Source organism: Quercus lobata, chromosome 2 (assembly GCF_001633185.2).
Source record: "Quercus lobata isolate SW786 chromosome 2, ValleyOak3.0 Primary Assembly, whole genome shotgun sequence".
Taxonomy (NCBI): domain Eukaryota; kingdom Viridiplantae; phylum Streptophyta; class Magnoliopsida; order Fagales; family Fagaceae; genus Quercus; species Quercus lobata.
This window is the reverse complement of record NC_044905.1, coordinates 85,396,743-85,408,706: the sequence shown is the minus strand read 5'-3', so window position 1 is coordinate 85,408,706 and position 11,964 is coordinate 85,396,743. Positions and strand designations below refer to the sequence as shown.

Sequence of the window (11,964 nt, the reverse complement as noted above, 5' to 3'; positions counted from 1 at the left end):
ATCCCATCATGCAACAATGCTCATAACAATTAACTAGGTTAGAATAAGTTAAAGTTAAAGTTGATGTGATAATAAATAATGATAATCAAGAAAGGGAGGTCTTTAAATAAGTTAAAGTTTTCTCACCTAATAAAGGGAACTAGGTTAGAATCTTGTCAATACTAAAAACAATTGGGATCTTGGATAAAAAAAACAATGGTGATAAATTCAATTCTATCTTATAAAAAAAAAAAAAAAAAAAAAAAAAAAAAAAATCTACGTGGCCAATGCTTGGCACTCTCATTCTGGGCACTCATATATTTGTTTATTCATTCATTTTATTTTGGAGCCCTCTCCCACTCTCTTTACAAAGCGTGACTTGCTGATGGCCTAAGCTTAACAAACTTAAGACACTATTTGGAGATTTATGGGATGAAGAAGAGCAAGATAGTTTGTGCGTATTCAATTTATTCATCACACTTTGGAGCTTCTCCCACTCTCTTTACAAAGCGTGACTTGGTGGCTCAGCCGCTTAAGTCTTAACAAACTTAAAGAGACTGTTTGGAGTTTGTACGGGATGGAGAAGTGCAACAAAAAGGTTAGAAATTTGCAGGGTCACACTCACTGTCACTGGTAGGTGTTTAACAGTTGTCCACTTAAATTTGCATCTTATTTTGAAACTAAACTTTTTCAAAGTACCGACTTTTTAAAAACTTTTTTTTTCCCATTCAGGGATAACTTTTTCAAGCAGCACATTTTCAAAAATATGAACAAAATGAAATAACTTGTACCAGACAGGTTGAATATTAAATTGACCCAAGCTTTGTTTTGCTCTTGCTCAATTTAATCAAAAGTTCCAAAATTCCAAATATTTGATTAATAAAAGACTATTAGTGTTGTGGAATGGAAGAATCAAAATGCTAAGTAACTTGAAGTATTGAAAAATGCTTAGTTAACCACGTTTGAAACTGTTTTACACATTCAACAAGAGGAGGAACTTGAGAGAGAGAGAGAGAGAGCTCTCTAGTACCCCTAGTTTCACCTCTAAGTTTCAGAATGCTATAAATCTAAGTGGCTAAGATAGTTTTTGCTCTAAAGGGTTTTCAAGGTTGAACATGAATCCCCTTCTCTGACCTGATGTAAGGGGTTTTATATTGAGTTTTGGAAGTGTTTAGTGATTGGTTTTTAGTTAATAGTTGAGGCTTTGGACTTCCCAAGTGTTGAACAAGGGTAATGTGTAGGTAGTCTTTATTCGAGTAAAAGAAAGACCTTACTTTTAGCACAAATAGGGAAAGATCTTGACAAATTATGATTGGATGCTTTTTTCCCAATCCTCTTAGCTCCTTGGGAACCTTCTCTTGGTGGTAGCTAGCAGAGAAAATACACCCTGTTTCGGGTATATGTTTCTCTCCTCTCACAATTGGTGGGACTCACAACTAATAGGTCCCACCAGCTTGTAGGGAGGAAGCATACATCTAAAACATGGTGTACTTCCCCTAGCCAACAACCCAAGATAGCTAAAGAGGCTAGCCATGCTTTGGAGTTTTAAAAAGGGTTGGCAAGACCATTTAGTCACATACAACAATAAAGGGAAGCTTTCATTTGGGTGAAAGTTTTGGGTATCAAACCCTTTCTATGGTCCCTTAGTGCTGCTAGCATCCCTAGCCGGCTTAGCAACACACACGAATTGGGCTCATGAAAAAAAGTATAAAGTCTTTTTTTGTTTCTCTACCATCATTCCTTTAGTAGATTTTATACTATTTTGCAACGTAACCTTTTTGAGCCTCAAAATTTTACTCGTCATTATTTTATTATATATATTTTTAGTTGACTTTAAATTTTATTATGTATTTAAACACTCCATTAAAATCTTATCAACTCATACTAAATGCCTATAATAATTACCATAATTTTTAAATTTCATATTTATATATAAAGAAATATTTGGTTAAACTTTCATGTGCATTGCATGGGTCACCGACTAGTTCAACTAATCTATATATTTATATAAAACCGAAACCTTTGAAGCTCCCACAATTTTCCACGTCATCATTATTTAAAAAAAAAAAATTAAAACACTATTTCTATTTTTTAGTCCACATCATCATTATTTTTAAATCATCATAATTATTTTAAAAAAAAATCAGCTAAAAAAAACTTATTTCTATTTTCCATGGCAATATCAAACCTGATACCCAAAAGTTTTGTTCTCCTTCCCCAAAACCCAACTCTGAACGCCATTCCTCTTTGTTCTTTATTTCTCTCCCTCATCTCTCTTCTCTACCCTTTCAGCATCCTCTGATTTGTTTTTCAATCAAACCCGATAAAACCCTAAAACCTCTTCAACAATTGAGCACTACCGACTCTCATCGTTACAGTTTGCACACCTGGGCAGGCCAAGCCACAATATGTGTAAAGACATTCTCCCTGATTCGATACCCAAAAGTGAGTGTTGCCCCAAAATCTCCCAGTTCAATTTCTCAAGAACTCCTTGGTAAGATCACCTTGAATCCTCAATCTTCCTTATCTTCTTCCTTTTTGTTGCTATTGTCCTAATCTATTTGCTTATAATTAATTTGTGGTTTTTGTTTCCATAGTTTCTGAACATTCTTGAATTAGGACGAAATCAAGATGACTTTGAGGCTGAAGGATTGATTTGGGGTTTTTATTAGTTTTGGGATTTTGGGGTTCCTAATTAGGGTTTGTTGCAATTATAGATTTCAATTGCTAATATGTTTCATCTTTGTTCTTTTTTTTTTTTCCCAGGGGAACACCATAGAAGATCAAATTCTACCAAGGCTTTGTCTCTTGGTATTTTGAGGAATGGTTAGTGATGTTTTTAATTTAATTTAGGATTTCCTCCCTAACCTGTTCTCTTTATTTATTTGTTAGTAGGAGTGAAATTGTGGTTTTTGGGTCTAGTTTAGCACTTTGGTTTACTAATTTGTGTTTTTATATTTTTTATATTTTTTTATTTTATAAATTCAAAGCTTCTGAATAAGGTTTTAAATATTTTTTGGGTTCTATTTGTTGTTTTCCATATAATTGTAGACAAGCTATGAGTCTTCCATGTTTGAAAGACTTAATCTTCATCAAAATATATGAATGCTAACAAAAATATTTTTAATTTTGCATTTCATAGGATTTAGTTTTCTGTATTTTGGTTGGTTGGTTTTGATTTAATTTATTGGGTATCAAACCTGTGAAGAATTCTGGAGAGCAAGCTTGATCAGCTTTGTGGAGGCTCTTTGTGTTCTAAACCTGCTTGTATGTTAGTTCTCAGTGCACCAATGAGCTTTAGCAAATCACACATCATCTCCTTGTAAGAGCAAAGTGTAGGTTAGCTCAGTATGTGTAACTTACTTATAAAAAAATGTAGGTTAGCTCAGTCTTTAGGCTTATCATAGCAATTTCTGTTGTAATTTTGTACAGTATCAGCTTTGTTCCATTTCAATTCTTTTTATACATTGTATAGTTTCTTCTTATAGTGTTACAATTTTTTCAATGATATGATTGTGATTTAAAATGGTATGGAGAGCTGTAAAGATATTTTTGATCCAGATTCCAAAAGGAGCAGCTATGCTAATTGTTACTCCCTATAAGATGCATTTAGATTTTATTTATGCTGCCACTTCCCCTATTATATTTATCCTCTAGACTTATTATATTTATAAATGCTCTTGACTGATTTCTGTCTTTGAAAGAGACCTGAATAATGGTAAGTGGCCTACTTTGCAAATCAAATTCTTTTTGAAGCTACTGGCTGAATTCCACGTTGATGATAGAATATTGAAGGGTTGTTTTGGAACCATTGTAATGTTTGAATAGTAGATCTGCTAAGCAATACTATCAAAAGAGCATAATTAGCTCAACTTAGAGTTATCTAATCTAGAAGAAACTTGAAAGTCTCAAATTTTGGAAGCCTTGAACTATTTAGAATTGGTTTTCAAAAGGATCTTGCTATTAGTCATCTGCTGTTATTTTAATGACTTAATTTGAAAAAGATTGCATTAAACGACTCCATTTTAGGAGGTTTGGTTATTTTGGTGTTTTAGAAGGTGTAGAAGTGGTGAAAAAAGTTTTGTTTACATAATGTATATTTTTTACTTTTAAATCTTTGTGAACATGTACTTTTTTTTTTGTGCCTCCTATCCATATGGCTGTGGCATGTTCTTTTTTATTTTAGGGTAATTCTATAGATTTCTTATAGTAATGTAGGATGGAGGTTGTCTAATCTTGGCTTTTGAGTAAAATTTGATGGCCGAAATTGCACCATATCTGAGTAAAAAGATATATGTTGCAAGTAACAATGGCAAAATTGTTAATTGATGTGCAATCATTAAAATGTTGAATTTTTGTTAAAAGGTTGATATCAACCTAATTTTTAGCATCTTTCACAATTTTAAGTGAATACATGTAAATTTGGTCAAATGTTAATTTTTATGCCTTATAGGGCTTTGAGGAGTACATAAATTTGATTTTGGAAGATGTTGAAAAGTCAACATCAAGAGGCCAGGGAGAGCAAAAAACTTTAGGTGGTTTCATTTTCTCATTTTACTTTACTTTTAATCTCCTAAATTTGCATACTCTAAATGTGGTACATCTATTTTGTTAATTGTCGATTACATATCAAAACATGTACAGGGTAGATTCTTCTTAAGAGATGCAACACAACAGCCATCCCTCTCTCTCTCTCTCTCTCTCTCTCATTAGTGGAAATAATGATTTCAGAAATTGTGTAAATTGGCATTATGCTGCCTTTTCAATCCCATTGAGGTCTAGCATCTTTGTTTACTGGCAATGTTAGAATTTAGATACATCTTGGACATCAAGAATGATTAATGTAATTTATGAAAGATGATTGAATGAGTATGGAATTAACTATATTTGTGTAATTAATTATATTGGAGTGTACTTATATCAGTTATATATTTTCTAAATATGATCTCAAGCTCTTGGTTATTATGATATCTCATTGTATGTGATAGATTTTATTACTTTGTAAGTGATAGATTTTATTGGTTTGGTATATAATTTATACCATGATATTAAATTTTATTTTTTAAAAATTTTATATTAGAGAAGTTATTAATAGTTTTCCCATGCATCGCACGGATTAGCAACTAGTGAGCATAAAGATTTCATAAATTTGCGTCATATAAGTTATGAAAAATAATTTTCCAAACCTTTGTCCAATGCACTAAATTATTTAAACAAATTACATGACTATTCTATAGATCAAGTGACTAAAAATATATTTGGATGGCTATAATCTTCATTTAAAAAAAAGTATATTTTGGTGATTTTATAAACTATCATGCAATAGGTTAGAAGACATTTTCTCTAAACCGATTTAGTGGAAAATTTGTCCTATTTTCTTTACCTCCTTCAACTTGAAGGTTTGGTAACCAAATTCTTTCGGTCAACGTTGCTTTAATTATGAGGATAGTATAACTATAGTTTTACTTATTTTCAAAATGGATTTACTAAAAACACAAATAAGTGGATAAAGCATTATAATAATATAATGTGCACAACTTTATTATGGACACAACTTGTTCCGGTGAGATGACTCATTGTAAATGGTGAAAAAATCACTTTTATATAGACCAATTATTAATATTACTTTTATTTTTGTCACTTACTATTTATCACTTCAGTAAGTTATGAAAAATTGTGGGAACAAGTTGTGTTTTTAGAAGTCGGCATTGATTAAGAAAAAAGATGGCATGCAATGCAAAAAAAACTTTGTCCATCCAATTAGTATCTTTTGTTCTTTCAATATCCTTTCTTTGTTTATATTATATATATATATATATATATATATATATAAAATGAATTGATTCTAAGTTTTGGTTCACCATAATCACATTAATGTTAAAGACAAAAATTTCCTTCAAAACGATTTGGAGGAGCTTCCTTAAACACATTATATGATGATTCATAAAACCATCCATATGTATTATTTAAATAAGTCAAGTCATATGATGAAGAGTACATAGTGTAGGGAATTTCACCGAAATCCCAACCTGTGAGAAAAAAAAAAAAAAAAAAAAAAAGAGAAAACACACGCCAAAGAAAGCAATCACACGCACAAGACAATATTTACGTGGTTCAGCAATTTGCCTACGTCTACGGAGTTGCAGGGATTTCACTATTATTAGGGAAAAGTACAAAGTGTGACTACAGATATTCTCACTAACAAAAAAACAGCAACACCACCCACACAATTAAAAACCCTAATCACCAAAGTCAGTTCCTATATAAAAACGGGCCCAAAAATTTTTCTCCACTCCATGGATTAAGCCTCAGTAAATCTCCCATTAAAAACCACGCAATATTATTCGGGTCAAGTCGGGTCGTCAAACCGGATCAAACAAAACTAGGCTCTATAAAGCCCAACACGTAGTACACACAGACGATTTTATCAATCACCCTGTAGCGAGTTTGAGGAAGGCTCTTCTCCCCTTTTTTGTAAATTGGCAGGCTAGTTATTCCCCATGGTCACTTAATTTCCTTGCTCACAATCTTGCTGCTTGGGTAGCCTCGGACTTGTCTTTTGGGCCTCATTCCACCTCCTCTATCCCTAGATGGGTGTTCTGCCCACATGATGGAGATGGATCGGGTTCGACAAGCTTTTTGTAGTCCTTGTTTTTCAATAAAATGTATTATTAAACAAAAAAATGTAGTGGGTTTGTGGAATTTTTCTCTAAACTGGTTTGAAAGTAAACTTTTTCCTAATGGTAATTTGAGTGACATTAAATTTCTTGGAATTATAATTGGTTGAGATTGTGATATAAAACTCTTTATTGCTTCATTTTTTTTACCAATTTTCTTAGAACTTGTTTGTTAGAGTTTTTGTTTAGTTTATTCAACTTATTAAGATTTTTATTCTTTCTAACTACCGTTGTATTTTTTTTTTTTAGCTTTTTATTTATTTTAGCATAATTTTTTTTGGGGGGGGGGGTAAGGATGGTATCAAGGCAGGACGAGTTAGATTCGTGGTGCGTTATTCCCTCTTTTAAAGTAGGAAAAATCCATGCGGAGTAGGAGCTTGGTTTGGATGAAACAGGTATGCAAGTATTTTTAAATAAGGTGGTTTAGACATTAATAAGTTATGGATAAAAGAAAAGGGGGAGGAGTAGTCGACTACTTGGACACTATATATATATATATATATATATATATATATAAAGACAATTTGTTTGCAAGCAAAGGGACCACATCAATAACATCAAACAACTACACGCTCTGCCGTGTATGCGCGTGGGAGAATAAGTATCCTTTCTAAGAAAATATCTAGCTCCCGGATCATGATTCGTAGGAAAAGATAATAAAAAGCGGAGCCACGCGGGTCCCATCCCGTGACCAAATTTTAAAAAAAAAAAACATAAAAAAAATCAGAACCGTGTCCATGGACGCCACGTTAGCTCCCGATATATAAAATATATATATATTACGGTGTTTGCCTCAACAAAACCCAATGTGCTACAGTGCCCCTTAAGGCACATATGTGCATATATATACAAACGCAACCATTTTTTGTTAGCACTTAGACTTAAGCCCCCACTCAAAACTTTTGTCTACGCCTCTTCTCTCAACCAAAAAGGATTAGTGATAGAGAAAGTTGGAGAGAGAGAGAGAGAGAGAGAGAGTGTGTGTGTGTATATGTAATGGAGGGTTACAACGTCATCGCGCCGTTCATTATGAAAACTTATCAGATGGTAAATGATCCGACGACTGACAGTCTAATCACTTGGGGGAGAGCCAACAACAGCTTCATCGTCGTCGATCCCTTAGACTTCTCACAGAGGATTTTACCTGCCTACTTCAAGCACAACAATTTCTCTAGCTTTGTTCGTCAGCTCAACACCTATGTAAGTTTTTTTTATTTTAACTGTCAAAAAAAACCGTACCACTTGATTTCTTTATTTACACAAAGTTAGAGATAGTGTTTGATAGAAATTAACTGTGTTAAGCTAACAAACAGGGATTCAGAAAGGTCGATCCTGACAAATGGGAATTCGCGAACGAGTGGTTTCTTCGTGGCCAGAAGCACTTGTTGGTGAACATCGTACGTAAAAAGCACAATCGGAGCTCGTACACGCAGGGCAAGAACGAAGAACTAGTGGAAGACGAGGACTTAGTCATGGAGATAGCGAGGTTAAAGAAAGAACAGAAGGTCATGGAGGATGAGCTTGAGGGCATGAAGAAACGATTGGAAGCTACAGAGAAACGGCCACAGCAAATGATGGCGTTCCTGCACAAAGTAGCTGAAGACCCAGATATCTTACCCAATTTGATGCTTCAGAGAGAACGAACTAGGCAGCTAATAAGCGAGAAGAAGCGGCGGCTAATGATATCTTCTACTTCTTCGTCTTCTTCAGGCACTGTAGCAGCGACAACAACAACGACAACGAGTTCAATAAAGACAGAGGACGAAGATGAGGGTGCAATCGGAGTAGTAATCTCTTCGTCTCCAAATACAGGTTTTAAAATCGAAAACTTGTGTGAACAGTCGTCACCGTCGCCGGAAACTCAGACGCCGGCGTGGTTGATCCAAAGTGAGGTGATGGGTCGGTCTCAGATTGGCCAAGAGCCTTTTGGTTGCTCTGCTATGAATGGAATTGGAAATAATATGGCGGTGTCGCCGCTGGAAAGCGGTGTTTTGGGTTATGGGAATAGTGGTGGGCAAATAAGCTATTTTGCAGAAATGGCGGCTGGGATGGAGGTGAGTCCACCAACGCCTTATCCGTTTTCTCTATTAGGAGGTGGCTTTTAGGGCTGTAGATGCTTCACCTGATTTATCTTTGGATTCTATATCTTTTGTATTAGTTTCTTTTCTTTTTATTTATTTAATTTTGTTTTTTGCTTCATGTTTTCTCACCCTTTTTTTCTTCTAATTTTATGTTTTTGTGGTTTATGTAAAGAAAAATAAAAGATTCTAAATTATTTGTTAAAGCCCGATCTCTCTTCCTGATGAACCATATAGTCAAGAGAAACCATGAACCAGAATAGAAGAGCTTGTCCCGCTCATGAGTAAATGTTTCATAGTAGCCTTATTAGACCGTACATCTTTTTTGGTATATCTAAATAATAGATAGGAGCATAAACTAAAACATTTTGGAGCTACAGAGATAGTTATTAAATCGTTAGCATCGCATAAAAACATTCCTCTTAGAGTAGTTGTTAATACGAATAATAGAAACTCTATTATAACCAATATTATACATGATTAAATTCTATGATACATATCTTTTTTTTTTAAAGTAACATACTAAACTAAATTATACATATTTTATAGTAATAAATAAAAGTTTAAGATTAAGTAGGCATGATACATAACAAAAAAAAAAAAAAATGCTTACAATTATACCATATTTCATATTAAGTCTTAAAATTTTAATTTGTTATTTAAACTTTTTAAATTTATGAAATTGTTTCAATTTGAAGTTATTGTGTACCTCTGTTATTCATTTTCGTTATTCTCGGCAGTGACGAAAAGAGAACAACAGGAAGTATGATTGCCAAAAAATTGAAATTTATTAGATGAGAGATACACAATGTTTTTAGAATGATTTCCCTATTTTCTCTACTTGATCATAACTCATAATTCAAATTAAAACAACTTCATAAGTTTGAAACTTCTTTTTTTTTGGGAGTAAAAATAAGTTTGAAACTTTAATGGACACATTAATCTAAAAGAGAATTTAAACCCTAGGCTTTTATGTAATTTTCTCTCCCATAAAATGTGTGATATAAAATGACCCCTATAAAAAATAATTTAGAGAGGTAAGTTGTTTTTGATGTATGAACGAATTACGATCTTTTTATAGGTCTCCTATAGGTGGAGGTTATAGAATAGTTTTTTTATTTTTATTTTTTATTTTTTAGAGATAGTTTCAAACTATGGTGTTTGCTTCTGATGATAGTTCTTTTATCATCAGATCAAGACACCAATCGATTTTTTGGTGTAGGTAAATATTAAACCCTAAATTTTTTATTCAACAATAAAAAACTTTACCAGTTGAGCTAACTGGAACTCATAGAGGTTAGAGTAGTTAATTGTTAATAAAGCGGTAAAATTATAAAGAAAAAAAATATTAATACACATACTCTATTTGGCACATAAGTGAGATCTGATTAACGAGTGCCTTTATTATTATTATTTTTTGCTTAAAGTTAATGAGTGCCCTTAACATATATGTTACTAGGCTATTTTAATCTAGTTTAGACTCTTTTAATTATTATTATTAATAATTGACATCCAAGTAGTAGGAGTAGTAATAGTAGGGGGAAAAAGGATTTGTACTTTACTAGGGATAACGATATATTCTCATCTTTTTCAGTTACTATTTATAGTATTTTTTTTTAAAGAAAATTTGAGATACACTTACTATTTTAGTCTAAACTATAAACTTGGCTCGTTGATTTGGTCCAACCTCTTGTCCTTTTCACATATCTGCCTAATAAAAAATTCCCAAGTCAAAATCTTTTGAGTAAGTCTAGAGTTACAAACTTTTTCACAATTTTGTGCAATTTGTAAGCAGTGAAAATAAAATAATAGGTTTATGTAGGCATATAATTTCACCATTTACAAGTCCCAAAGTTATAACAAAATTGTAGGAAAATTTGTGACACTAAACCTACTCAAGCCTTTTAGGATGGCCTATTAGAATCAATAAACCAGATTGGCAACTGGCAACGTTAGAGCATTCACATCAGGAAATGCTATTTCATTCAATTTTACCATTTTAAAAAGTTACTTTATCAATTATATCATACCATTTTACAATACTTTCAGTATCTCAATTTTTATTTAACCATATTACATATTAAAATAATAATATATTTTAAAGGAAGAGAAAAAATGGGACACACAAAATTGCTACAGTACCGCTATAGACGGATAAACCTTGCAAATGAGACAGTGGGGAGAGTAAAATAATACAGTAATTTTTAGGTTTGCAATTCTGACCATATGGCAGTCCGGGTGTTCGGTTGTTTTTGAGGTTTAATGCTAAATCTGTCCTACATATGACATTTAACAATCCGATGTGAATGGTCTTTACTGTGATTGGTAGAGAGAGTCAAGTACACGAGAACGGGATGTGCTTTCAGTCCCACGTGAGCACGAAACAGCATAGACACACCTCTCAAGAGGACAGGTTGCAAAAAATGGAGTATGCTTTTTTATAAATATGGTGGGCCATCAGGCCCATTACCGACTGTCTTCTAATGCCCTACCTGAGATGGCACTTTTGTTTCTTCCTTCTGTCTTACTTAACTCTCTAAAGCGCGTGTAAATACTACTACTAAAAAGTAGTGAGAGTACCATTTTTAATTACAGCAAATCTAATAGTGTATGTAATGGCGCCTAATATAAGCTTGAAAAGTGCAAATTAAAAAACATAATTAAAACTTTAAGCTCGGATTAATTTAAAGTCAAAACCAGCTCACAAATGATAAAGTTACTGTACTTAAAAAAAAATGATAAGACCACAACTTTTGTCATAATTTATTAATGTAACAAGTTGTAAGTAATAAAATTATAAGTCCACATAGGCCCATCATTTTTACTCCACTGCTCACAATTTATCACATAAATAAATTGTGTCAAAAATTGTGACTAACGTTACCCAGAATTCCCGCATTCATAGGGTCTATTTGAGATCTTCTTATTTTGTTAAAACTGAAATTTTTTTGCTTAAAGTACTGTAAATAAATGTAAAAGTTAACTGAAATAGTATAGTAGAACTCATGAATAGTATCAAAAAGTACAGTGGAACCTATAAATAGTAACAAAAATAAGATAAATAGTAAAAGAAACTGACTTTTTAATTTGGAGCCAAATGAATACATAGGGTGTGTTTGAATACCGCTTATTTTGCTGAAACTAAAAAATTATTGCTAAAAGTACTATAGATAAAGATAAAAGTTAGTTGAAATAGTATAATAGGGTCCATGAATAGTACCAAAAAATAC

The 11,964-nt window shown here is 32.7% G+C and overlaps 1 protein-coding gene across 1 annotated transcript; it reads left to right on the top strand.

The window, feature by feature from the left end:
• Nucleotides 1–7,479: 7,479 nt before the first annotated feature.
• LOC115978413 (heat stress transcription factor C-1) lies at nt 7,480–8,940 on the top strand. Its single transcript, XM_031100432.1, has 2 exons — nt 7,480–7,856; nt 7,970–8,940. Exons 1-2 carry the CDS (start codon nt 7,653–7,655, stop codon nt 8,759–8,761), a joined length of 996 nt encoding a protein of 331 aa, XP_030956292.1. The 5' UTR covers nt 7,480–7,652; the 3' UTR covers nt 8,762–8,940.
• Nucleotides 8,941–11,964: the final 3,024 nt, after the last annotated feature.

What these genes read in the sequence shown, in the direction of transcription:
- LOC115978413 (XM_031100432.1), top strand. Translation starts at nt 7,653, where the DNA reads ATGGAGGGTTACAACGTCATCGCGCCGTTCATTATGAAAACTTATCAG. An exon ending in TTCGTCAGCTCAACACCTAT is followed by an intron (nt 7,857 to 7,969) that starts GTAAGTTTTTTT and finishes GCTAACAAACAG; the next exon opens with GGATTCAGAAAGGTCGATCC.